This window comes from Siniperca chuatsi, linkage group LG4 (assembly GCF_020085105.1).
Source record: "Siniperca chuatsi isolate FFG_IHB_CAS linkage group LG4, ASM2008510v1, whole genome shotgun sequence".
Classification (NCBI taxonomy): Eukaryota; Metazoa; Chordata; class Actinopteri; order Centrarchiformes; family Sinipercidae; genus Siniperca; species Siniperca chuatsi.
This window is the reverse complement of record NC_058045.1, coordinates 15,184,695-15,211,890: the sequence shown is the minus strand read 5'-3', so window position 1 is coordinate 15,211,890 and position 27,196 is coordinate 15,184,695. Positions and strand designations below refer to the sequence as shown.

At 41.3% G+C, this 27,196-nt stretch overlaps 1 protein-coding gene across 3 annotated transcripts in view; it reads right to left on the bottom strand.

The window, feature by feature from the left end:
• Nucleotides 1–26,449, bottom strand: part of LOC122874702 (transcription factor Maf-like) — a 53,659-nt gene extending 27,210 nt beyond the window's left edge. Inside the window, exons 1-3 of one of the 3 annotated variants that reach the window (XM_044192925.1) lie at nucleotides 24,854–26,449; nucleotides 18,088–18,158; nucleotides 16,586–16,984 (exon numbers count right to left, since the gene is read on the bottom strand). In XM_044192925.1, the coding sequence (XP_044048860.1) occupies nucleotides 18,131–18,158; nucleotides 24,854–25,830 (1,005 nt within the window). In that variant the 5' untranslated portion in view covers nucleotides 25,831–26,449 and the 3' untranslated portion in view covers nucleotides 16,586–16,984; nucleotides 18,088–18,130. Of the gene's footprint in view, nucleotides 1–16,585; nucleotides 16,985–17,098; nucleotides 17,118–18,087; nucleotides 18,159–24,853 lie in introns of those variants that run through there. The other 2 variants (XM_044192924.1, XM_044192923.1) reach the window with 2 other exon arrangements.
• Nucleotides 26,450–27,196: the final 747 nt, after the last annotated feature.

Below are 27,196 nucleotides of genomic sequence, written 5' to 3'. Positions count from 1 at the left end.
CCCAGCCCCGAGGAAGAGGACGGCCGCCGTGGCGTCGGGGTTTCCGGTCCTCAGGAGCGGACCGTGAGGGGGTACTGTTACAGACACGCCAGGCTCCACCTCATCACAGCCACACCGCACTCCCTCACCGGAGTACTAATTCCCAACACCTGTCAACCATTACACACCTGCACTTAATCAACCACCCTACTCCCTATAAAACCCAGCTCCGCACCTCAGTCAGTGTCCGGTCTCGTTAATACTAAGGACAGATTATAGCAGTCTTCCCACGTATACTTCACGGACTCACCACTACGATTCATTGAAACCTACCCCCTTGAACTCCGAACCTCGGCTCCTGTCTGTCACTAATCTCCTGAGTGTGCTGCTCCTACTCCTGGCTCCCGCCTGTCTCCTGTATCCCGAGCTCCTGTGTGTTTCCTGTCTTCCGTGTGTGTCGCCCCAATGCACACACGAATCCGCCATCCGTAAGATAAAGGACAGTATCTATTTCACTCCTTTATACTTCTGTGTTGCAATAAACTTTCTCTGTATCCTTACCATCGTCTCCGGTCACTCTGTCCGTAACAAGGACTTTGCCAAAAGAGGAGAAATGCGCCTCCTGGTAACTTTAAAGTTGTCTTTACATGTTGTATGTCCTTAGCTGGCTTGCTAACATTAGCCACGGGTAAACCTTCATTCAGAAATGAGCTGTGTTTTGTTCAGAGTTTTAGGGTGTGTGAAGCCTGTGGCTGTGAGGATGGGACTTCATGAGTAATTGATTACATTTTTTAATTAACTTGCCCAACACTGCTAGTAATATAATATATAAAATTAGCCTGAAAGGCGCCATTCTGCCAACAAGTCCTCAAATTAAACAACAAAATACGTTCTTGGTCCATTCCCACTTGAATGACACAAATAAGCATTGTTATGATCTGATGCTACTATCAACAGCACGACATCGCTGTTTCAAATATAAAACTGTTTTCTGATCTAACATAGCTATGGTTAAGGTTTGGTTTGGTTTAGGCACAAAAACGACTTGGGTTTAGGTTTAGGGAAAGATCACGGTTTGGGTTAAAATTACTTCTTGATTTAGGTTAGGGGACCTGCGTCATCATGGTAACAATAATAAACACTTGCTCAACACTTGGTCATGGTTAATAGAAACCAACATTGACTGCTGGTATGAAACGGAGATGACTAGCGTTCTCCCGTGTTAAAGTCTGATGTTTTGTTGACCCCCCCAACGTCCTCCCTCTGTGGACTTTGTGGCTCTATCATATCGTCACACTTCCTCCTCCTTGGTTCCTTACCGACAAGAGTCATAATTACTACAGCCACTAGAGGGCTTTGTCACTTGAAAGCAAACACAAGTTGTTTGTGGGTATTTGCTGAAACGACTGATGCGCTCATTTTTCTTGGGAAGTCAGTCTCCATGCTGCATTGGAAGTGCTTTTTACTTTTGATTTTTAAGTACAAACATCTGTAACCTTTTGAATGAAAATTTTTTACTTGTAATTGAGCATTTCTACATTGTGGTATTGCTACTTTCACTTAAGTAAATGATCTTGATACTACTTCCACCACTGATATATACAACTAAATCCGAAATTACAAGCCTGAAATCAATTCTGAATTGCATCTTTAACGTGTACATCCCTGAGAGGGCAGCTGTTATTTTGAGAATTCCCCAATCTGCATGTGTCTGTGCGCTTCTGAGGATCAGGCAGGAGAGGTTAAATCAAAGTGGAGTCAATAACTTCATTCCTCCCTCCTGGTCTGCTCTGCTGTGCTGCTGGGAACGCCTGCTGCTGGCCCTCTGGCTTGTGAAAGAGGAGGACAGGATGGGGTTCAACACTTTCACAAACACTAAAGGAGGGAAAAGTCGTGCTGCTAATACAGAGGATGATCTAAGAATCTGGCACACAGATATAGAGACACACATTTATCCACACACACATACAGGCAGAGAGAAAGGCTTCCTCACTGTGTCTGAGAATGATAATGAGCTAAATTCTCTTTTCTTCCAACCTGAGAGCCTGAGTCCAGTCATGGCCACAGACCCGGCGAAATCAATATCATCATCCATAATCTTTATTGTGGGATGAAACACAGCATAAATCAGCACAAAGCCCTTCACACATCCCTCTCTTTAGCAGCCTCCAATTGCATGCAGCACTCTCCTGGGCCAACAACACTTTCTTTTCATTATAGAAAGGTTGTCTCCCAGTGTCTCCAGTCTCTGCAGCACCTGCTCAGGCATCATATCAGATATTTGTGTCGTGGTTTTGACCATGCTCTGTCTGCAGCACGTGTGAGAGGTGAGCTGAGAGCGGGGCAGGTGTCGATTTGTGTGGAATGAATTGTCCTAAACCTGCAGGGGATTGGTGGAGTGGGATGATGTTTAAGTTGTTATATTTACCTTTGAAAAGTGTGAGTTTAAGCAGGACAGAAATGTGTGTGTGTCTTCCAGCTCTGCTCTCTTTGAGTGTGAGTGTGAGTAATGAGGTTTGGAGAAGAAAGCTTAGCCAAATCCTCTCATCAGTCTTCACTCCTTCAATACCCAATCAGCAGGCTAATTCAATACCCAATCACAGGGCTAATAGCATCCAGCTGAGAGGAGAACCAATGAGAACTTGGCTAACGGACCTTAGGGAATAACTGGCTTGACAAAAAGTTAGTGCAAAAAGAAGGCAGAATTTCTTTTTCGGTAAAGAAAATGCACTGTCTAACGATCTCAGTTTGGTGTCTAATCGCCTACCACTGTAGCTGTGAAGCTGAGGGAAAATCTCTCACGAAACTGTTTCAGACATTTGTGTCTACTCATGTCAAAGGGATAAGTGTGATGTTCAACATTTAAATCAGCAGCTAAAATTAAAAAAGAGCTATTTTTGTCAATTCCCCCAGCATCTGAGTTTAGTACTTGTTGTACCTTGTTTCAGCATTATACTGCCCACAGCTCTATGATTTAACATGCAAACAAATTCACATCTCCCTCACTCATTTTTCCCTCCGGAGCCGTGAATGGTGGGTGCATAAGTGCATGGGGCTGCAGGAGAGTCCCAGCCATTGTAGTGTCACAAATCCCCTCTTCCTGACAACCACTGAATAAACTGTCACAGACGTTATATAGTGTCTCCATAAAGCCTACCATCAAACAGTTACTACCTCCATCGCTTCAGTCCACTGCACCAACAACACAAACAAATCACACTGCGGTGCGTCTCGGTGTTTTCAGGTGAATGTGTGTTTGTGTGTGTGAGATATACTGTAAAGTGGGGTGCATACATGACTGTGTTTTCTGATATGATCATAACCTTCTATATCTTGCTCGGTTGCAATTCATATTGACCTCCCTTTCTCAACCTCCCTCACTAAAAGCCTTTCAGTGTGTTTCATGACGAATATACAGTTCCTGCTCTTCTGTTTTCTGTCACTACACAGTGTGTTTTGTGCTTGGTCATTAAAGAGGGTACATCAGCATTCACCACATTTATTTCCATGGTGCGATTCCAAGGCTGATTTAATATAAGCACTAGTGTCCATCATAAAAACAGAATGTATTTAAATGGGAAATCTACTTTAAAACACTCGAGGAGCAGAGAAAATGTACACATTTCTGGACCTTTTTAGTTGTTGGTGGTGTATTTATCTTTACCTAGCAAACACCCCAAAAACATGGATACTGTGGAGTTAAATAATCTAAAAAAATGATCCTGTGCAAAAGTTTTAATGTCAGGTTTAGGTGTGACCTCCTCACCATTTTTCACTGGCATACAAAAACCAATGAAATCCACATCTCCTCTTCAATTATCCTCAAAAGACCAGAGTGTAATGCAGCAACCACAAATTGTGGCAGGATTATTAGAGCAGGATTCTGGGATATGTAGGAAATCAATTACTAAAGCAGTGGACAAGGCAAGTGTGTACACCATGAAAACAAATTATTAAAATAAATAACCATAACAGCCTTAAAGGCATTGAACATAACACACTAATGATATACTGTACAACAGTGTGAGAGTACGTGAGGAGGAAATTTCCCTTTAATCTTCTTCATGGCTACATCATCTTTTATTGGTGGACAAAGTGAATCTCAGCCTGCAGCCTCGGACCGTAGAAATGACAATTGATTTGCAGGTTATTTCCTGCTTCCTGTGAGCTAATTGAAATAAAGTGGGACGGTAGACTCAGGCTCTGCAGCATCTATCAATACTGCAGTTGTACAGTAGAGAGAGCCTCATGCCTACAGCCTTAACCAGTCCCACAGAATATTTGTTTCATTTTTTGGCTCATCACCATGCCTACATTTTATGTGTGTTCATGCTACCTGGTGTGTAAGCCCCCTTTTAACTGACTGACTTTGACTGTAAGTAAGTAAAATAAGGCACAATGAATGGCTTATGAATCTATATGCTCTATATGTGTGCTTGTGCTGGTTGTGTCATGTAAAGTCTGAGTCTATGGTCATGGCCATGCAAGTAGAGTTTAGCAATAAATATTTCTCTCCCTCATAGTGTAATATCAGAGAGCTTATAGTAGTCAGGTTATATTAGACTTAAATTAGGGATTACAAATGGGAGCACCCCACAGAGGAGAACTATGGGTATTTGAGTATCTTTAGAGAAGAAGGAAATAAGAATCTCTTTGCAACCGTGAACATCGTGTCTCAAATGTAACCCAGCACCCCCCTTTACCCTCCAACACACGCAAATACACACAGATTTACACACACCCACACACACTGATTAGTGCATTCCCATCAATGTAATTATGGTAAACATACTATAGATACATATGCAGTATCCAGCAGTACACATCTGTCCAGGCATATGTACAGCAGGAGAAAGGGAAGGAAACAACTCATTGCTCATGTATGGAAGGCAACAGAAGAATAAGTGTTGACATGTGTGAACGTGTGTATGTGCAAGCTCAGGAGCTGCGTTTTATTTACTTATGATGTCCCAGCTGTCGTGAGCAGCTGGATTTCACACAGATTAAACTGGTGAGTGTATGGAATCACATGTACAGTACAGTGTCCTCACTTTGAGATAATTCACTGTAGGAATTTATCCCGAACAAAATCTTTACTTACACATTCATTTTGCAGATGCTTTTGTCCAAAGAGACTTACAGTAAGTTCAAATTTAAGATCTGATTTTAATTTTGCATCATGGCATAAACTGTAAACATACTGAGACTTTTTTGTTTTTGTTTTTACACATGATATTCTAAGACAAAGCATGGATTTCTCAAAATTAAATTTAAAATAAAATTTTGAGAAAACTATAATTTAGAAAACTTTGTTTACCTTTAAATGTCTTTAAAAAACAGTTCCTCTTTCCACTGCTTTTCTCTCAAACCACAGTAACGATTTCAGCCAGCGTCTTCCAATGGTCTAATCAAACTCTCCTTAGACTGCAAGATACACTGAATCATCATTAAATCTATCTGCATATTACCTGCGCTGCTACAATTAGCTATGAATCTCATTTGAATCTCATTTAAATCCCTCCTATGAATCTCAATTAAACATAGAGATTCAAACAAACAGGCATAACACTGGAAATGTGGATGTGTACACTCAAAAGCACACACACACTGCACCTGCTGTTATCATTGCTGTTGTTTTAAATGTGTTCAGTTTAATTAATTTGTTTTGATACTCAAGACAAATCCTTTACAAATCCTCATGTGGTAATTAACAATTATCGTACATTTAATAAGCACACTGAGATAATGAAACAATTAGAGAGAAACAAGCTGTTTAAAGATTGAAGTAGTGCTTTGAACTAGTGTATATGCTTTAATTGTCTTTCGGTGGCTTCCGACTTCAATGAGCTAGCACATCATATTAAATGTCCTCACAGCTTACAAATCAAACACCCTTCAAAGCAGAATTACAAACCAATAAATTATTACTTGTAGAAAATATAAGCTTTCAATGGCGCTGTTATACCGAAACACAAACACACACACGTCCACACACACATTGCCTCTCTCTCTGGTGTTATCACAGGGGCCAATTAGCGGGCCCCGGCTTTCTGCTCAGGCATGTGTCAGGGGACCTATAGGGAGCCCGTGAGGCTGCGAGAGGCCTCGGGGTAGCAGGAGAATTATCACTCTTTTCATCTCTCTGTCTCTTGCGCATCCTTGCATACGCATATCCACTATCTGCTCGGAGCGAGCTCACTCCCTTTCTTTCGCTCCTTCCCTCTCTCGTTTACTGGCCTCCAGAACAGCGAACAAAGGACATAACTGAACGTTATAGTATGCAAATACTTCAAGCTAATTTACTCAGGTAAAAGGTGGCCGAATTGGACATGGTTCAATATACATATGCATAACCTCCACGTGCAGATAAATCAGTCGATGGAGTTTACTCGCAACGTTTGATCCATCTGAACTGTAAAAGCAGGACAACTTTGTGTGTGTGTGCACTTTTAGGTAACAGAAAGGCGAAGTCATCACAATACCTGCTGATCAAAATTTGCATCTATGTTGCACTCTGTAACGTGACTATTAGCGGTGTTCAGGGAGACCTACCAGATTGCGGGAGCATGTGCCGGGCTGAGCTGAGTGTGTGTGTGTGTGTGTGTGTGTATGAAGTTGGTTTGTGTGTGTTTGTTCTTGCTGAGAGTTTTATCCCAATCACACTCCTTCCCACCTCCTCATCTTTCTTTCTTTCCTCTCATCCCTCTGTGTCCCCCTGCTGAGTGCCTGGTAGGTGGCTCGTATACACACACACACACACACACACACACACACACACAAAGACAAAAACACACAGTAAGCCCTCCGTAGGCTGCAGATAGCTATAGATCCCTCTCTCTCTCTCCTCCACACCACAGGGAGATGGGAAGAAGGTAATGACAGGAGAGGAAGACAAGAAAGAGGAGGAAGAGTCGGAGGGGGACAGCTGTCCTCTGTCAAGCCTCTGTCTACCTGTCTGTCTGTTGCACTGTGGGCTGATATGTCTTTCTTTCTGGCAGGTGGCTGAAGACTTTGAGTCAGTACAACAAGCTGAAATATTGCTGAACAAGACAATACAGGACACAGGTTTAAGTTATCGGTTTGGAAAGTAATTATAATAATGTAATAATAGTTATAAAAGTCTATAAGTGCAATGTGTCTATCCGTTTGTTGCTGATAGAAGTTGTTGTTTTTTTTGTGTGTGTGTGTGCATTTGTGTGTGTGACGTCGACGGGGATAGAGACAGCAGAGTGGAGGCCGTAGATAAGATAAGTGCTCTTTATTTCTGACAGAGTCATTTAGCTGTGGATGAAGAGAAGAGAGGAGGAGAGGACAGGGAGGAGAGAGTTATAGTTATGGAGCTGTCGGAGGTTAGGGAGTGTTGAATGAAATGAGGTCCGGAGGAGCAGAGGGAAACAAAGGTAGAGAGGGAGAGAGAGGGAGGCGTATACGTGACCTTGCAGTCACAGAAACAGACAAATGAGGGAGGAGAACCTGTTTCCTCTAAATCATGTGATGTGCTGTTTTTTCCCCCTCACTGTAACTCAGTTGACATGTCAGCCTACAGGCCACTTGCTATATCTCCCTTCTCCTCAACCCAGTCTTCCTCACTCTTATTCCCCGCAGTTACTGTACCTGTGTTTTAGCACTAAATTGTACGACACACTCAAAGTCTCTCTCTCTGTCTCTCTCTCTCTCTCTCTCTCTCTCACACACACACACACACACACACACACACACACTCAGAGTTATGGAAGGTGTTTCTTTGTCATATATTTGCTTGTATTGAGGCATCAAACTGCCAGAGACCTCCTGTCACTTCTGCCATTTTCTTCTCTCCCCTTCTGTTCCTCGTATGAAGAAAAAGTATTTATTTTCATTTATCAAAGCCTTACACCCCTGAGAGAAAGAAAAATTGCAGTGTCTGCAATACTCAGTGTGTGTGTGTGTGTGTGTGTGTGTGTGTGTGTGTGTGTGTGTGTGTGTGTCAGGGGGATGTGGAGCAAGGCTGGGGGTTATTATGAAGAGACTGAGATGCGACAGGAGATTCCTCTGATTGGGAATAAAACACCATCTTATCTATTTGAATAAACCCCACTGCAACTTCATCAACACACACACACACACTATAAATAAGAAGGCATATACAGAACGACAAAAAAAGTAAACACATTCACTGAATCACACAAAAAAACTGCAGAAGCCGGCAAATCTATGCATGTAAACAAACACAAGAGCAAATTCACAAAGGGATTTGTAGTAATTAAATTGCAATGATCGCCCTATTTTAGCTTTCACTTTGAAGATGAAAAAATAGCATTCGAGCAGAGACATGCAGAAAAACAGTCCTAATAGAACATGAAAAGAACATCTAATTATTCAAATGAGAGTAGTTACTGTAGGAATAAAAAATAAGATAAACAAATACAAAGGTTTCATGCAAAACTCAGCAGAATAATATAGAGGAATCAATCAAAGCTCCACAAATCATCCTAAACTTTGATTGTGAATCGGCAGTGGATGACTGGTGAGCTGCACTGTGATGAACCAATCAGCTGTGATCACCCTGGCCTCCGACACTAACCTGCTGACCTTTTACCTCTGGCTGACCAGAAGAGCAAAACCTGTACTTGACCTGTGACCTTGTGGCATTGTTAATAACCAGCTCGCCCACCTGCAGGAACGCACAACTGCGCATATGTCAATAAGACAAGAGACATGCAAAAGATGGATGCAGCTGAGCCGTTTGTCTGTGTATGTGTGTGTGTGTGTGACAGTAAATAGTGAGAAGAGAAACAGTGATGCATGTTGGGTCTGCAGTCTGAGGCTGCAGATGTTCACCCCAGGTGGTCTGACGCTAATAACATTCCACTTTTTACAGGCCCTTTAATTCACTCGAGATAACGCCACATAAAATATACAGTACAGAACACTGTGATGCTCCTATCAGCACCACCAAAACACATTTCTTTCTTTTAATTGAAATATTGGCTCATTCTATTTAAAATGTCTTCATATTGATCATTTTTGATTTAATAAAAATGATAAATATGTAGCAAAAGCACATATTTTTTGCTGTTTTCAAACTAGAAAACTGACGTAGAGGTGTAATCAGAGATCGCTGCCCCTCATGGACTTTGTGTTATCAACAGTCTATTTACTGCACCTGCTGTGATACTTTATTTAATCCAGTCTATTTAATGTATTTGTATATCTATAAGTCTATAGGTACTAGATGACGGACCTGACGAAGCCTGTGGCCAAGTTCAGTATTCATACAATTAACGTAGTGTGACATTAAACATGGATTATCAACAACGTATACGAGTATCCTTGTGTGTGATGAACTCTTTTGATTTATTACTCTGAGCAAAAAAGGCAGTTTGCAGTTTGTGACAATTATCATACTTAAGAAACATGTAATGCTAGAGTTGGATGCCTTAGGCCTCTTGTAGAAATAACTATTTCTTGTAATGAGTTCACTGCCACTTTTAAAACGTTATACGTGTATGTTTGAAAATGAGAAAGAGACAGAGAGAGAGAAGGTGTACATGGAGCCCTTGTGGCCCCTTTTCCCCCTCAATTTATATTGGCAGGAGATTATGTTCACACATGCCAAAGATGAGCATGCTCGCGCCCATCTCCCCAGTTTGCTCCTCCTTCCCTCGTGTCTCCTCCCTCTCTCCCCCGTTTTGTCCCCATATGTGAATCAACCTTGAACCAGAGCAGATGAGATAGAGAGAAAGAGGGAGATGAGGGTGGTGCAGCATCCTTCCTACCACATGTGTATGGTGAAAAAAAAAACTTTATGGGATAAGAGATTTGGAGGATAACTTCTTCAGGGAGTAAATCAAAAGAAATTCACTGCACAGCCTCTCAAGCGCTGCTACTCCCATCTGTTAAATTTTATTAATAGAAATAATCAATAAAAAAAAAATCCAATACTAAAGAGAAATTTGTCTTACTCTTGTTGTCTGTGACCTTACTGACCATAAAATAACAAGATCAAAAACAAAAACAAAAAACAAAAAAATTTTGTGTAATTTATGACAAGAATTAAAAGCTAAAACCCCCTAAACATTCTTCACAGAAAAAACACACACATTACAAAGTCTACATTACTGATGTTACTAGAAAGCAAGTAGGCAGCGAAGTTCAGACAGAATGTAGAGGCTCACACTGTCTCTCGTCTTCTCTGTAAAAAAGATTTTCCCATGCTAGACAGTGTTTGGCAATACTTCACACACCGCACAAAACACACACTCAGAGTGTTGACTTTGTATTCTAGTGCAGTTAATGTGTACACAATTTATTTCTCTCCCCAGAATAGCTGCTGCAGTCGCAGGCATGCACTTTCATAATTATACTACTGGTAAGACAAAGACAGCAGGGTCCTGCCTCTGTTGACTACTGCATTAATACACACATTAATTTAAAATATAATAACTCTTTAAACACCAAACACCCCCTCAAACACGTACAGAGTAACAGCTGATTCGAGATCATTTGTTTTCATATTCCCTCTGCAGCAGGAAACCTGACTGACTCAACTTCTCTCAGTGGTCTCATTGTAAAGACACCTTTAGTCAGTTAGTGACCGCTGTCTTTAGTGAATGTGAGTTCAGACTGTCGGAAAAGAAACCACAGCTTGTCTCCTTCCCACTGCTCTCTTCTTCCAGCCCATTAGAAGCGGGCTGTTTTTTTTTTCTTATTCTTTTTTTTGTGTCATGAATCTTTAATCAGCCTTTTCAAGTGAGCGGGCAGGCTGATTCTCTGCAGAGCACTGACCTGGGCTGCTGAAACCCACATTCTGATGTAACTTATACAGACACTGCACAGGTTAGACCCCGTTCACATCCCAGGAACTCTCTAAGACTTGTTTCTGATCAGCATCTAAAGCTCACAGTTATGTGCTAAGTCTTAGTTTCTATGCCAGCAGTTTCAATTCTACTTTAAAACAATATTTCCATCTACACACTGAGGAAATATAGGCTACTGTAGTTAAATTGCAGCATTGTTTGGTATCTGGAATAGCTGCATGCAGAGCCATCAGTGTGTTTCCTCTCGTTTAGACTGAGAGGAAATCCATCAGCAGGAACCCAAGAGAAAGAGTGCAAAGTGACGGTTGTGTTTGTATGGTCTCTGCATCTCTTTCTCTGTCATGACACAAATGCATTTGCTTGTGCAGACGTGCACTCAGCTGCACACATGAACACACACACACACACCTCCACCAGTAAATAAAGCAGTGCAGTCAGGTCACAATCACAGTAAACCACACAAACGACTACCATCTGTCTCTTTGTCTCTGCCTGTAGGAGTCAATGAGCCTCACTGGCAACAGTTCATACTACACTGCCCAAACACAATAACATTCAGCATCATGGTTTAAAAAAAATTAAAGAATAAAATATCTGTGAAGGGGTACAGGCTATTCATTATTACTCTCCCTCTCTCTTACCACTCTCTCGTTTCCTCTTTGCTCGACTCTGTCCCTCCTTCTCTTCCTGTAAATGAGTGATTTATCAGCCTTAATTGCTGGCAGTGGTTCATGTGGTCATGTGACCGCAACATGACAGCATGTGATAAATACACCCTGAAAATTAAACCCTGCTTTGCAAACAGAAACACGCAGATGCTTGCATCGCATCTGCAGAGTGAGAGCATATTCAGATACTGACAAAAATAGAACTAGTCTAATAAAAGCATTGCTTTCAAAACAACATCTCAGCTCACGATATGCTTTAAAAGCGAAATGTTGTCGTAAATAAAAGACATTTATCAAAGTGAGGCAAAGGGCAAAAGGGAAAAATGTACAATCAATAATGATAGACCAAGTAAATCTATTGTTATAAGGTGTTTTGCAACGGTGCCCCATAAACACTGAATGGACACACACACACACACACACACACACACACACACACACACACACACACACACACACACACACACACACACACACACACTAACATACATACACACAGCCTAGTAGTATCTATCACTCTAGCTCACATGTGTTTCTTCCTCACATCGTTCAGCAGCAGTGCTCAGTTCATGCATCTTATTGTTACGTGGAGCCAGTTCTCAACCACTGACCTTTTTATTCACCGCACTATACATTGTTAAAATAATGTATGAGGTGTCTCAGCCAAAGCCACTTCATTGTGTTGTGTTATACACAACAGAGGTAATTGTGTGTGTGTGTGTGTGTGTGTGTGTGTGCGGCTTACATGCATTTGTGCAAAAAATACCGAATGCGAATGCACAGGAGCAAATATAGTGTTTGATGTTAAGAGACCAAACAAAAGCATTTAAAAAAAAAACTATCAGCAATGTGTGTGTGTGTGTGTGTGTGTGTGTGTGTGTGTGTGTGTGTTTGTAGTGACATGCAACTGATAGTCATACATTTAAGTATAATTCTGCATGTTTTGACTGATGAAAGTAGATTCACAGCAGCAGTAATGCCGTGTATGTCCTGTTGACATCCTGGTGTTCTTTGTTTATAGGCCTGCAGTAAAACACATTTATTGTTGTGCTTTTGCTGCTGTCATGTGACAGATGCTTTTTCTAAATGTAAAGTCATCTTGGGGTTTTGTGGGTTCAAAATTGTAAAACAGGAAAAACTATGTAAAATTAAATAAAACCACATTTAAAAAAAAGAAATACAATGACAGCAATGAAAATGTGCAAGCATCAAGATGAAAATTAAAAGCAAAATATGACAAAAGTTGATATTTTGGGAGATTCTACTTTAATCTTGTATTCTGATCTATTTTATTATATTATATTTTTCTCCTCTGCAGCTTGTTTATTTAAAAAAAGTAAAATCAAACTAGTGAGCTGATGAAGCTTAGAGTCAGATTTTGACAACAAGAAGACAGTAACGGTTATGAAAAACATGATGGAGATGAACCTGCTGCCGCAGCACATACATAAGCAATTATGGCACGTATGCACAAATGCAGCACACCCAAACAGAAATGTAAAAATAATATAATTAAACCTTTATTCATCCAGTTTAAGCATACTTTAATCTAACTTTTTTCTTGTCTTTCACCCCCAATATTATTCTTACTCTCAATATTTAAATTGCAATCCACAAATGAGCTACTTAGACTCGAACCTGATCTACATTTTGTCTCTAAATGCAATTTATCCATAGTGTTTTGTGCACTGTGATCCGCCGCCACATTACTGCCAGACTAATCTCTTTTTCTAATGAAACAGAATTCAGGAAGACAGAATGAGAGGGTAAGAGGGACACACAGAGAGGAAGGACGGAAGCAGACAGTAGATAGAGACGCATGGAGCCAGTCTTGCTTTCTACCTGTCAGACTGTCTGTCTACCTGCAACATGTTAAACATTTGACCTCTGCAGGAGTCGTACTAATAATGAGACAAGATGATTTCACAGTTTGGACATCAACAGAAGCATCTATTGAGAAACTAAGTGTGTGCGTACTTGCTTGCTTGTCGCACGTGTGTATTGTATATTTTTGCAGGTTTGCATATTGCATATATGCTTGTGTATAAAAAGGTAACGGGGGGACAGCAGAGTGACTCCAGCACCTCTGCACCTTCCCCTCCTCCTCCTTATTTATTTGTCTGTATTAGTTAGCTCCTTCTCAGCACTTAAAATTAATGTCATCCAGCAGAAAATAGATGCTGAAAGCTAAAATTCAGCACTTTCCCAGCAGCCTGGTTATTTATCAAGCTAACAAGGAGAAGATGCATCCCGTTTCAGCCGGGCCCAGGAAATATGTGCCATTAAAGCCCAGAGCTAGTGTTTGAGAGCCAGGGAATAAAAGTGAGGGTGTCAGGGAGAGGGGATGGACGGCATCGCCAGCAATATGGATGCAGAGAGACCAGCAGACACATTTATATAGGGGACAATAGATACACTCAAGTAGAAGCATGTGAAGGGAGAAGAAACACACATTCTGTCTACCAACGACGTAGCCACAAAACATATTCTGCATGTGCTGTATGTGTGTATATGAAGTGCTGATTCGCTCATGGCTATAAAATACGATCCTTTAGGGGATACAGAAGACATAGTTTGGAGCTTTGAATAAATCATGTGCTGCCAGAGGGAGCTTAGCACTAATTTTCTCTTTAGGAGAGGGGTGTTGAAACACGTCCCGAGGACTGTTAGTATTGTGCCGTGTTAACATCTCTATAGCATCAGGAGCTAACGCCAGAGTGTTGGAATTCAATTAGACACTGGGTGCAACGCTAAGCAGCTAGCATTGGGCAGTCACCGCAGGGAAGGGAGAGGAGGGGATGGTGACGCGAGGGGAGCAAGGAAGGAGTGTGTGTGTTTGTGTGTAAGTAAGGAGAAGGAGGCTGCGGGCGAAAGGAAGGCCCTGGGCCGCTAGCTGCTGTGATTCAGGGGAATACATTATATCACACTAACCTCCGGCTGATCACAAGTTCCTCTCTCAATCATGCTGTGAACACACAGTCACAACCTGAGGACAACAGTGGCTCTGAGGCTCTCATGCACACACAGTCACACACACACACACACGCACACACACGCACACGCACACACACACACACACACGCACACACACACACACACACACACACACACACACACACACACAGTGGTAACAGCTTTACAACTAATTATGTTTGAATAAAACAACACAATCCAGGCTTAAACAACTGAAACGTTGGAGAGAAAACTGTATATTAACATAAGTTGAAAAGAGGAGCGGGCTGAGGTTTAGAGGTTTGGCTCGAGGGTGCAGCTTTCTCCTGAAGTATCATCTATTCTGTAGTTTAGAAGAAAGTAAAAACACACAACACATTTTTAAAAACAATCCAAATCTAAACACAGTTGTTCTGTGTTCAGTTTGTGTATCTTCACAACTGCAGAATGAAATCTTTTTTGTTATTTCTAATCCAGACCCAGTTCTACTTGCTTCCTCTCTTTTTTTTTTCAGACCAGGCCTAATAATGAGCATACATCCTGTTCATATCCTCCCTGTCATTTGGATTTTCTGGACTGAGGGATGACGTCTGTGTCACTATCAAGACTAACAGTGTAACGAGTCTCACACTGAGCAGCTAGTAGTTATATATATCCCAGGCAGTAAATGGATAGTGAAGTGTGTCAAGCTGTGGATGGAGCAAATCCCTGTCTCTGCAGAAGACAAAACCCCAACACAGCTACAGTGTTTTATAAATGACAATTCAATATTTAAAATACAGTAAGTGTGGGCGATACATTGATATTTATTGTTTATCATCTGAAATCATATTGTGGAATTTTGCTTCAATATGATTAATTATGATATACAATTTTGACTACATTGATACTATATTCAATTAAATTCAATTTTATTTATACAGCGCCACTTCATAGCAGAAGATATCTGATTGCAATTTTCCTATAGAGCAGGTCTAGGCCGTACTCTTTTTAATATTAGTCAGATTTTCCCCAGAGTATTTTCTGAGAAGCTGAAAATGCTCTAGTTTGATTCTCATTAACAGGTAGTCCAATGTGATGAACATTAACAAGCCTAAACACATATCATGATATACATCGATATCGATCTTCTGCCTAGTTGATATTTATATTTTTCCTGAACAGCTAGCTGCATTGGAAGCTTTGATATTAACCACCAGCTAATGGCAAAAGCTTTTTTAGGTGTTTTTGTACACAGCCCGTATGTCCATGCAAGCACTTAAATATATGCTCTCTTTCGTCCTTTCTCTTACACACTCACACACCTTGATGTGTCTGCGTGCATGTGCGCATGTGTCCTTCCTCCTCTGCCGTGTCTACAAGAACCTGACCTGCCTGCTGTCAGCCACAGAGGCACCTTGCCTCCCTGCGCCCCCTCCCCCCTGAGTGGCCAACTCACCCCGTCACCATAGCGGGGAAGATGAGTAGGAGGCGGAGGGATGACGGGGGAAGAAGGAAAAGTGGGGGTTGGAGTGGTGGGAGGTGCAGTGGGGAAAGATCGTGGAGGCGTGGTGGGTGGATGGGGGCTCTGAAGCTTCCACTAATGTGCCCTCTCCACCCCCCTGCCTGTGACCTCAGAGCTTCTGACAGCCAGAAAATGCTGAAGCATGCAGGTGTCCTAACGCTGCAGCCCCACACACATGCGAGCGCACTCACACATGCTCCACTCTCACACGTATACACACACACACACACACACACACACACACACACACACACACACACACACACACATACACTCACACACACAAAGACACAGGTGTGCTACCTTAGCAGCCTGCATTCTGTCATTTTTTAACTCTTTCAACACCTCCAGCCTAACTGTGTCAGTACCGTCACATATAAAATTGTGCGTTATGCTGTCTATTTATAGCTGGTCAACATTAAAATAAATGGACAGTGATGGAGTGCCTATCAAAGACAAAACAAGCATGTGCTTCACAATGCTGAGCACATGAGGAAGGAGTATACTGTCTGCTGCACAGTAAAATTAGCCGATGCTGATGCTGTAGTTTCTTCTGTCCAGCCTCTCAACTGTACAGTGTAAAACCTGAGGTGTCCAGAGAGTGTCCTGTCCCGTCTGTGTGTGTGTGTGTGTGTGTGTGTGTGTGTGGGGTTAGAGAGTTGTATTACAGTGGTGATGAGTCGCCTGGCTGTGAGGCTGATACCTCAGCAGCACCCAGCATTGACCAGGCCTTTAAATAAAGCCTTCGATCTTCCAGCAGCAGAGAAGGTCACCGCCTGCCTCTGGTTACCCTGCCTGTCTGTCTGCATCCACGGCCAGGAGCCCTCCTGCCATCCCTTCCTTCGCCTCCTCACCTCCTCCTGATCTCTCACTGTGGCGTGCATGTCTGCATTCAAATCCAGGTGCCTTCCTTTCTTCAATCCCTTAACTCCTGCCCTAACTTTGCCTTGATTCCTTCCATCCATCCTTCCTCTCCCGCCATCTTCCGACTGGCGATGTAAGAGCACAAAAAACTAGCCCTCGCTTTCCCTCGCTCACTCCATCATCTGCCGCCATCCTCTGCAATCCCACAATCCGTCCATCTGCGTGTCAGCCAGAAATAAAAAATAATGTACAGTGTTTGTCTCCGCAGAGAGAGCTGAGAGAGTGAAGGAGGTGAAAGGGTCAAGAGAAAGGTTTTGGCCTCATCCCATGAGCACTGCGCATGTCACCCTCCTGTCAATCAAGCAGCACTGTCAGAGCCCCAAAATAGAGAAATGCATAACATCACACACAACAAATGTTGAGAGAGCGTTTGATTGTCATAGAGCTAAATATGAAGTGAGAAAAAAAATGCATCTAATAATGAAACCCTCCCAGGTGTCTTGAATGAGTGCATCCTTATTAAATGAAATCAATATAAACAAGTGGTTTGTGGTTTTGATTTCACTCAGGAGAAAGATACAACAATCTTACTTTATGTCTTCATGACAAACTTTTGTCATATTTATACTAATAGTATAAGATGTTATCGGGCTACAGATTTAAGGCTCCTGTTTGAACTGTCTGACCATGTAAAAACAGATTGTATTTAAATTGTTTGAATTAAGAACAGAAAGCAGGTAACAGAAAATATTACATTTTATAGTTACTATTCATATTCCTACTTCACTGACATCTATGAAATCAAACATAAATAATGGTTTTAAAGATTAAAAAATGTGCAGCAATTCTGTTCAGCATTTACAGAATGCGGTATATTTAATATTGTACTATGTCTCTAACCCTTCTTCTTGTTTTTAAATATAAAGTGGGCTTTTTTGAGTATAAACCTGAATCAAAGTGAAGGAGATTGAGTCTTTTTGTGTATAAATCCAAAATGTTGAAAATGTAAATAAAATAAACATTATACAATACTGAAATTAATAATAAATAATTAACATCATTGCAATGAATCAGTTACTAAACACAGCATTATTAAAAGCTAAGTGTTAACATTTTTCCTGTATTTTGATGAACATGCAGCAGACATGAAATTTAGATCATCAGACTTCTACAACACTAACACAAACTTTTTGATGCAGTATATGTTCTATTTTACTTTGACATTAGTTTTAAATATTTTAAAATTTTAAACGTATTAAATGAATTTGTGTTGTAAAGTAAAGGAGCGTTGAAGATTAAAATACTGAACAGGACAAGTTACCTCAGACTCCAGGGTGGTGGGACGGAGAAGTCACAGCTCTCTATCACAGATGGAGGAATTTTCTTGACGTCCTGGAAAGACAGGAAACAGAAATGTATCATTGAACCGCCAATCTAAATTAAGTATTTAAATGTAACTATTTAGGTAAACAATTTAAACAATTCAGAATAATCATATATAAATTATAAGCAGAGCTAAAGATTAAGAGACAGGCAGCACCAAACACAAACAAACAAACAAAACTTAATCAAATGCTCAGTAAAATAAAATCAATCAAATATTTCAGTTGATCAGATATTAGATTTGAATGGAAGGTTTAGATTTGCTTTGTAAATTTGGCTGATACTGATAAATACATTTTATGTATCTAATTTTCCAAGACATGGATACAGACACACACACACACACACACACACACACACACACACACACACACACAGTGTATTTGAAAAGCAAAATCAATACACATCAAAAGTAATAAATTTCAGGTCATAACATGTTTGATAATATTTGATAATACACCATGATTTTATAACTACTCTATGCTTCATTAAAAAACTTCAAATTAAAGTGCATTGTTTAAAATAATAAACCAAATTTTTAATGATATGCATTAGTTAATGAATGGCTGAAATTAAACATTCAGATCAATCAGTTCATGAGGACCATATCTACAGTATGCATGTCTGACAACAGCGTAGTCACACATGTGTGTATGAACATATGCACACATGTGGGCATTATATGAACACATTTCAGGGACGACCGTGGATACAGAAAACCTGGTTTAAAAACCAAGTGACGAATCATCCTGAAAAACTTTTCGCTGGGCTACTGTAGAGCGAAATGAGGCAAAGAAGCGACAAAGTATATTAATGCCCCCCAATCCATCTTTAAGCAACAATGAGAGCCATTCATTTCCCTGTAATCCGATTCACACTGGGGCCAAATGGACTCTGACCCATTCAGCTACATAGGAACTCCCAGTTGCAGACCTACAGCAGAGAGAAGTCTGCTGACACCTGAAAAATGCCCTGAAACATCAACATGGACAGACCAGACTCTCAGATGTACCTAAACTCTGCTGAGAATGTGCACTTTCAGCCTCATAGAAATGAATCTGCACATCATTACACACACATAGGCATGTAAACATACTCCCACACATACACACACTCACTGCACACACACATACTTGCACACACGTCTCTACTCTGTGTGCACTCTTACTAACTCAAACAAACACACACACCACACAGGGCTTGATGGGGGAAGTGAGGTCCAATGTGCAGAGGGCTGCTACATCGCAGCAGTGTGTGGGGTCAAGGCCTTTCCCAGGTACAAATGAAAGGGAGAGGAGAGACTTTGGAAGAGCTGAACAACACTGTGGGTCACCTTGCCTTGCAAAGAGATCAATGTCTGTTTGACTGGCTGAGAGACAGAGAGAGAGAGAGAGAGGGAGAGGCTGACTGCAGTAGAGGGTAAATCACCTCTCTCGCTTCATTGAGATACAGGTAAAACGCACAGGGGTCGGGCTCGGCTCCAGCTCCACCCTGCATAACACAAACTCGTGCACACGCAGACTTAAACACGCACACAGTCGCATAATGCACTCAGTTTTCAAACACCCCCCCACCACGTCTGCTGCGATCCAAAACACATCACTCCACTGACTCTGTGCCCTGCAACTCAGCTCTGTAGCAAACACTGTTGAAAACATCAACACACATGTTTATCTGTGAGTCAGAATATTGTGATCACATATAATTAAATCATAATTAGCTGCAACACAAAACATGAGACACATTACATGTGCCTATATGCACATTCTTTTACAGCTGAGCATTTACAGTAATCTCAATTCAACACAAGACTATAGGATTGGATTCAGACAATCACATTACCTCCACTCTGCCCATGCTTCTATTTGCGGGGGAAAAAAATCACCATGTAAAGCCAGTACAGACAGAGATACACACAGAGGCAGCAGCACAAACCTTCTTTCCAGCCGCTGCATTCTTACCACATGCACAGCCACGACAGGGGACAAGTTAAATTATTAGGGTTTCAAATAAATGACACATAACTCAGGACACTGCAAGACAGAAAGAGAGAGAGGGAGAGACGGACAGAGGGAGAGAGGCTCTGCAGGTCTAGATGATAGACGGACCACAGAGGAACATAAATGCAGCTGATTTAAATCACTTTAAATGTAAATGTTTATCGCGTGAAGTGATGCAGATGTGGATTGAGGGGAAGAGATTGAAATTGTTTCCTCTTTTGAATGCAAAAATGTTTTTAACCATTTGGGGGGGATTTGTCATGGGGAAAGTATAGCGCTCATGGGGGAAGAAATGAAAATGAACTTACACAAAATTTGATGTTTGACTCCAATTGTTGCTAAACTGTTTTTTAGTAATACAAGACAAATAGCTTTTGATAAAATGATAACATGGTGGATTTTATATATTTTTGAGATACTGACACCTTAAGGTAAGAATGCTTTTTCAGTAGTGTTTTAAGAAATAAACGGTTTACTTAGAAGAAACATTGGAGCAACTTGAACTTTGGTTCAGCGGCTTTTAAATGAATGTAAAGGAAAAAAAATGCAGCCAGATTTTTTTTTTTGCACCTTTGGCTTTTTGAGTTTTTCTGTGCTAAGTGAGATTATATTTACATTATTTGTTTTACTTACATTTATTTAGATTTCTCTTATGTTCTGTTCTGAATGACAAAAAGAAGCTACAAGCATCACAGTGTGATGATAAAATGACTCATTCCTATAGACTTAATGCACTCAGTTAAAGCATATATACTCCATTCCACCACAAGGTCAAATAAAAGACAATGCTGGCTAGTTACTGAGCACTCACACAAATAGACACTAAAAACTGCGCACATCCTTTGTCCTATTAATTCTGACGCATTAAAGCGAAGTACATGATGATGATTCAAATGTCAATACTGATAAATTTCAAAGTGATTTCCCATAGTTGACCTGAAAGAGTGAGTCCAATATTGTGACAGCAGACAACTACATTATCTTTAATAACCTAATCATTGGACAGACTGCAAATGATCACAGTGCAGAAGTCAATATACTGGGCCGGATAATATAATTACTGTTCATACTGATAAGATTAATAATGTGGTGTGCCTGTGTGCGTCTGTAAAATATATGTGCACACTTTTTCATACTGTACAAATGAAAGAGAGGAAGCAAAAGACAGAGAAAATAAGCAGCGAATCTGAGTACTAAGAAAAGAGGAGGAAGCGCTGAAATATTGTTTCCTGTGCCCTCTGTCCTCCTTCAACGCAGGAAGTGAATCAGTGCTACTGAATCCTCCTGCCCCTTGGTGTGTCTAGAAGTCAAAACACACACACAGACGAGCAGAAAGCATCCCACACAATTTCCACACCCGTACATCGATCAGCAATTTTCCACTTTTTCATTCTTCCATATCGAATAACGGAGCACAAACACTGGAAACGTATGAACCATCACACAAAGCAGACCTCCTGCTGTCACATGACACTGCTGATGCACAAGCAGGTTCCAGGTAAAAATCCTGAGACTCAACTAATCCTATCTGCCGCACAGAAGAAAGAGGTACCATGAAAGAAGTATAGCATCTCCAGTTTTAGGTTATAACACAAATGTAATTAAATAGCACACTATATTGACCTAATCAGATAGGAGGGCAATAAATTAGTGGACACATGCTCACTAAAAGGCCTTCTCCTCTCAGCTAGGAAGCATCTTTGATCGTTTATCATCTGAAAGGAGCAGGAAGGCAGCCAGCATCTCTCTCTCTCTCTCTCTCTCTCTCTCTCTCTGTATTGCTCTCTCTCCCCCTCTTGTCTCTCACTCACTTTTAATCACAAAGAAAATCATTCCTCCAGGCATGAGGGGATCATGCTCTCCCATCTTGCCCCTCACTCTGGGCTTTCATGGGAGCCAATATGAGGCAGGTGACTCTGTGTGTGTGTGTGTGTATGTGACACTGTTGTACAGGTGAGACGAGCTAATACAGAGCCTGTACAGTCTTTGCCACGTCACCGCTGTGGTGCGTTTTGAAGTTTCCTTGAGCTACACACACATTTGAATGTACAAACACACAGCACAGGCAGGCACTCAGACTGCCAATGGTCCTGCAGTGGGAAAAAGATAATATCCCTCTTCCACACACACTCATACACACATAACCACACAGATTTCCAGCAGAATGCATTGTGGTGGCAGTGACCTTGTATGGCAGTCCAACACAGACCCGGTGTAGCTTTTATCTCAACCATACTGCTCTTTAGGATGCACTGAGTTCATCAGGCTGCTTTCAGGAGGGGAAACACTCTACAGGCCGGATTCAGTCCAGAGCAGAGACAGGTTACAGGCTACTGGACTTGTAAGTGGCTACAAAAGCAAATTACTTTGAGTGCCTCCTCTCTTATCAGCGTTTTTAGGTCAGAAGTCAAACAAAGGCTCTTTACACTGAAGAGAAAGTTGTGGATATATTACTAAATATTACTGTAAGAATCATTTAGTCTAAATTAGGCAATTTGAATCATATCACCACAGAATTATTATAAAGTGTTTGACTGCAAACAGTTCATTTTCAGACAGGAATTATTTGCAGGAAGTCAAAATTCCTATTTTCAAAATTAGACATATTTGTGTATAATCGGATATTTGCCTCATCTTCTCGAGACAAAGTATTTTGTCATGTAGACCTTTTTTCTTTGGCCGATTTTAAATGAAACTTTTCACAGTCAATATTCAACAAGTGAACAGCTACCGAGTAAAAAGTGCAAGTTTACTCTAACATCAATCATTAACTCAACCTTTTGTAGGACACATGCAGCATAAGCATTAAGCCCTGAGGCAAAAATATAATTACATTAGAAATATAGAGCATTATGATCAGATTTTTCTGCACGTTATTTAAGAGTTTGTCTTTAATTACGCAACAGATGAAGACCGTCCCTTTTATTATTTGAGAAGCAAAAGTTATCAAAAGAAAAAGAAATTACTTTGGAGGAATTCGCTGTGTATTTTTCAGGGGATAGAATGAAAAACGCACAGATCTTGGATCTGTTATAATTACGCGCCTTGTGCGCAGCATCTGCATCGCGCTTTAATCAAAACCAGATGTTTATGAACAGATGTTTACGTTAACTCAGTAACATTTGCAATTGGCATTTTCTCCTTATGTTTATATTTCAGTTAAGATCGAGAGAAGATGAGAAGACAGAGTGTGGTGTCGCCTCAAAGGCACAGTGACAAACAACATGCAAAACTAACGAGAACAAAAATAATAATCATGTTCAGGAGAATGTGTTTGTTTCCATTCATGAAGGTTTATTGATGAATGGTAAATTTATTAAATTCCATTTTTAAAAGTGAACACGATGTCTTCCGGTTGACTGTACTGTCCAGACAATACATTTTACTGTATAGAAATCCAGGACATCACAAAAGATGTATGGCTGCATGATGCTTTGCTTAATTATTTCACAACACCGAGAGAACATTAAATTTCTATTTCCAAACAGTTCACAGTTTATTTGCCGAATAACACCCATAGAGTTCTCGGTAAACTTAATTAAGTTCCTTAAATGAAAGGACAACACATTAACAACGAACTGCAGAAAGAAGAGATCATTTGTTGCAACCATTTTGCGTGACAAAGCAGCCTATTTCTCATTTTTTTTCAGGACATGTATCATAATCTGCTTCTGTTCAAAGCATTTTATCGTCAGCCCCACTTGTTGATCGCAATAAAATATTTAGTCTGTGCATTTGTCAGGAAAGATTAGAAATTTCTGCTAAATATTCCGATGCTGCTCACCTTGATAGTATGTTGTCTGTCAGTGTAAATCAATATTGAGTACAAAGTTGCTTTATTCCAAAATGTCCTTTTTCCTCACAGGGCTCCAAAAGAAGCCTAAATGTTGAAGGGTCCATGTTCGCGGGGAACTTTTGTGAAAGCAAAGTGACGGATGAAAGCACTTTTTTTACAAATAAATCCCAAAGGGTGATGGGGCTGAACAATGCAGTCATGGTATAAGACAATCATTATACACAAGTTCACAAAAATAAGGAAAAATTAACCAAAAGTAAAAACACAATCCGTACATGACCAGCATGCATGGCTTCACATAACTGTTACAGTCTGACATCAATTTTCCAAACTGCTGTAACTGAGTTTTGATGTTTTTCACAAGACAAATATGGATGATGTGAAAATGAGATAATTCATATCAAAATAAATTGACTTTAAACAAATACAAAACAAACAAAGATAAATTCAGATCAAAATAAAGCTGCTGTGCTTGAGGTTTAATTTCACAAAACAAATTTTGGGTAAAGGGAACAGGATGGACGAGGCGCAGGATGAAGCTACAAGGGCGGACCTATTCAGCAAAGTGTTAAGTAATTTTATGCAGTGTGTCTAAAGACAAACATCACGACTTGGACAGAAATCGTTCAAAATATTAGTGGAAACCGAATTCTTATTCGGAGTCATTTAAACAGGCCTATTTATGTATCCTTTGGAAGTGATAAAACATAAATCAAACAAGACCCTCACCCTGAAACCAAATACTTTTAGAATACAGAAAAGTGGAAAATTCTTCTGTCCTTAACTAACGTAAGTTTAACAAAACAACTTCAACACAAGAACGCACACCCTATTTTTAGCTGCGCGCAAATCAAAAAGTTTCTTTTTGTGAGAGTCGGTTATTAAAACTTTTCAACGCCGAAACTCACATGAAAAACTCCGGGGATGAGGGGTTGTTGTCGCTGCTGGATCCTCCGTTTTCTCGGAAGCCGGTGCTGATCAGCTTCTCGTATTTCTCCTTGTAGGCGTCCCTCTCCCTGGCCAGCCGGGAGATCTCCTGCTTGAGGTGGTCCACCTGCTGGATGAGTTGCGTCTTCTCTCCCTCCAGGACGTGCCGCTGCTGGACCCGCTTGTACCGGCAGGACTGGGCATAGCCTCTGTTCTTTAGCGTCCTCCTCTTCTGTTTCAGACGGATCACCTCTTCCTTGCTGACCCCTCGGAGCTGCCGGTTCAATTCCCGCACCGACATGGTGACCAGCTGCTCGTCCGAGAACCGATCATCCAAGCGCATGTGCTGGTGGTTTCCCCCCGCGACGCCGCCGGACTGAGACCCGGAGGAGGGGTGGTGTGCCCCTGTGTGGTGGTGGTGGTGATGATGGTGGTGGTGGTGGGGATTCCCGTTCTGAGCTGCGGCTGCAGCGATAACCGCGGACACCACGGCGGCCGCTGATCCCATCTCCTCCCCGGCCATGGCGCCTCCTGGCCCGGCTGCGCCGCCGAACTGCTGCCCTCTGGCATAGCCATCGAAGGTCTGGAGCTGGTGACTGCTGCTGATCAGCGCCTCTACGGCGTCCTCCGGGCTAAAGCCCAGAGCCTCGGGGTTCAACTGCTGTTGGTACCCGGTCATCCAGTAGAAATCCTCCAAGTGCCCCTTCTGTTCGCTCCCTGATCCCGGACTGGGCGCCGAGAAGCTTGGAGAGGGGGGAACAGAGCTGCAAGGCGTGCTCATCGGGGTGGAAGATAGGGATCCCCCGGCGACCAGGCGGCTGCACTGGCTGATGCTGCGATCGGGCTCCACCGGCTCCTTTTTCACTTCAAACTTCATCAGATCGAAGTCATTAACATATTCCATGGCCAGGGGACTGGTGGGCAGGTCGGAGTTGCTCATTGCCAGCTCTGATGCCATCCTCTTGCTGTTGACAGTCCTCCAAAGGGGGTGAGGAGCACCTGTCAAAGTAGGCTGCTGAGACACGCACTGAGCCAGCTTGATTTCTTTATTTATTTTCTTCAAAACCGGAGGAAAAAGTGGATTTCCTCGCACTAATTGCGCAGCGCAGGTTTTGGTTTTGTGAGTCGATAAGTTTTTTTTTTCTTCAGTCTGTGTTGCACAGACGCATTGGAGCAGCGCTGTTTCCTCCCTCTCTCCCAGCGTGCGGGTGTCTGAGCGCCGCTCTCTCTGTTTCTACCATTTAACACTTCATGGCTCCTTTTAGGATTAGTGCGCCAAATTGAGGAGGTTCACGTACGTGTCCCGGGCAAATAGTTGCTTTGTGGAGACTGGGGAAAAAAAAATCCTCCACCCAAGGATTGATAGATTTTTTTTCTAAGGGATCAGTCAGCCGACGAGTTAAAAAGCATTGCTTAGTTTTATAGGCGCTCTGACGTCAGAACTTAAATATGAAATTGACTGGGACTCAGCCAATGAGGTGCCAAGCCTGGGGATGTAATTAGCATAATAGAATAGAAACCAAAGTTTTCTGAACTGTCCAAACCGTCATCAGATTGACACACGAGATTTAATATTCAGGATTAAGAGAACGGTAAATATGTTGGTAAATATAAATACTTTTCTTGTTTCTTGTCTTTATATTTTTAACACATATTTAAGGTTTTTCTATCATCGTAATAATCATATAAAATCAATTTAAATTTAATTTTGGAGTCATATTTTTTAACAATATAGTTTGTTTCAGCATTGTCTGATCATTGGTCAGGCTTTCTTAATCCTGCTGTCATTTAGTGTGTAGCAAGACTTTGCGCAGGTGCATTTCATTCATTATATAGGCAGTTTTATAATTAGGAGTCAAACTGATCTCAAAACTCGTCTCGGACAACACATCCGTTTTAGTCACTATACCCAAACATTTTGAAATTAAATGCATTTGGTCTGTACACCACATAAAGTCGCAGAAATAGATTACTACACAAAGCGGATCGGTGTGCGAGGAAGGTGAAAGTGTTTGAAAAGAGCATGGCTTGGGTCTGGCTGAATGACATTGTTTGGAAACCCAACGTCGCCACCTTTCGGTATAAAATAATACTTAATGTGGCTCTATGTGTCAGATTTTCTTGGTGTGCAAATGATTTTCTGCTTTTTATCACTCTCCTCTTGTGCCTCTTCTGCTCTCTGTTGGATATGAAGATTATTTAACAGGGCAAACATTTGCTTCCATGACTCCTCATGACAAAAAGGACATGGTTGTTGGTGGTTTCAAAAATAAATTGAAAAAAAAAAAAAAAAACAACAACAAAAAAACCCATAATTTAATCTG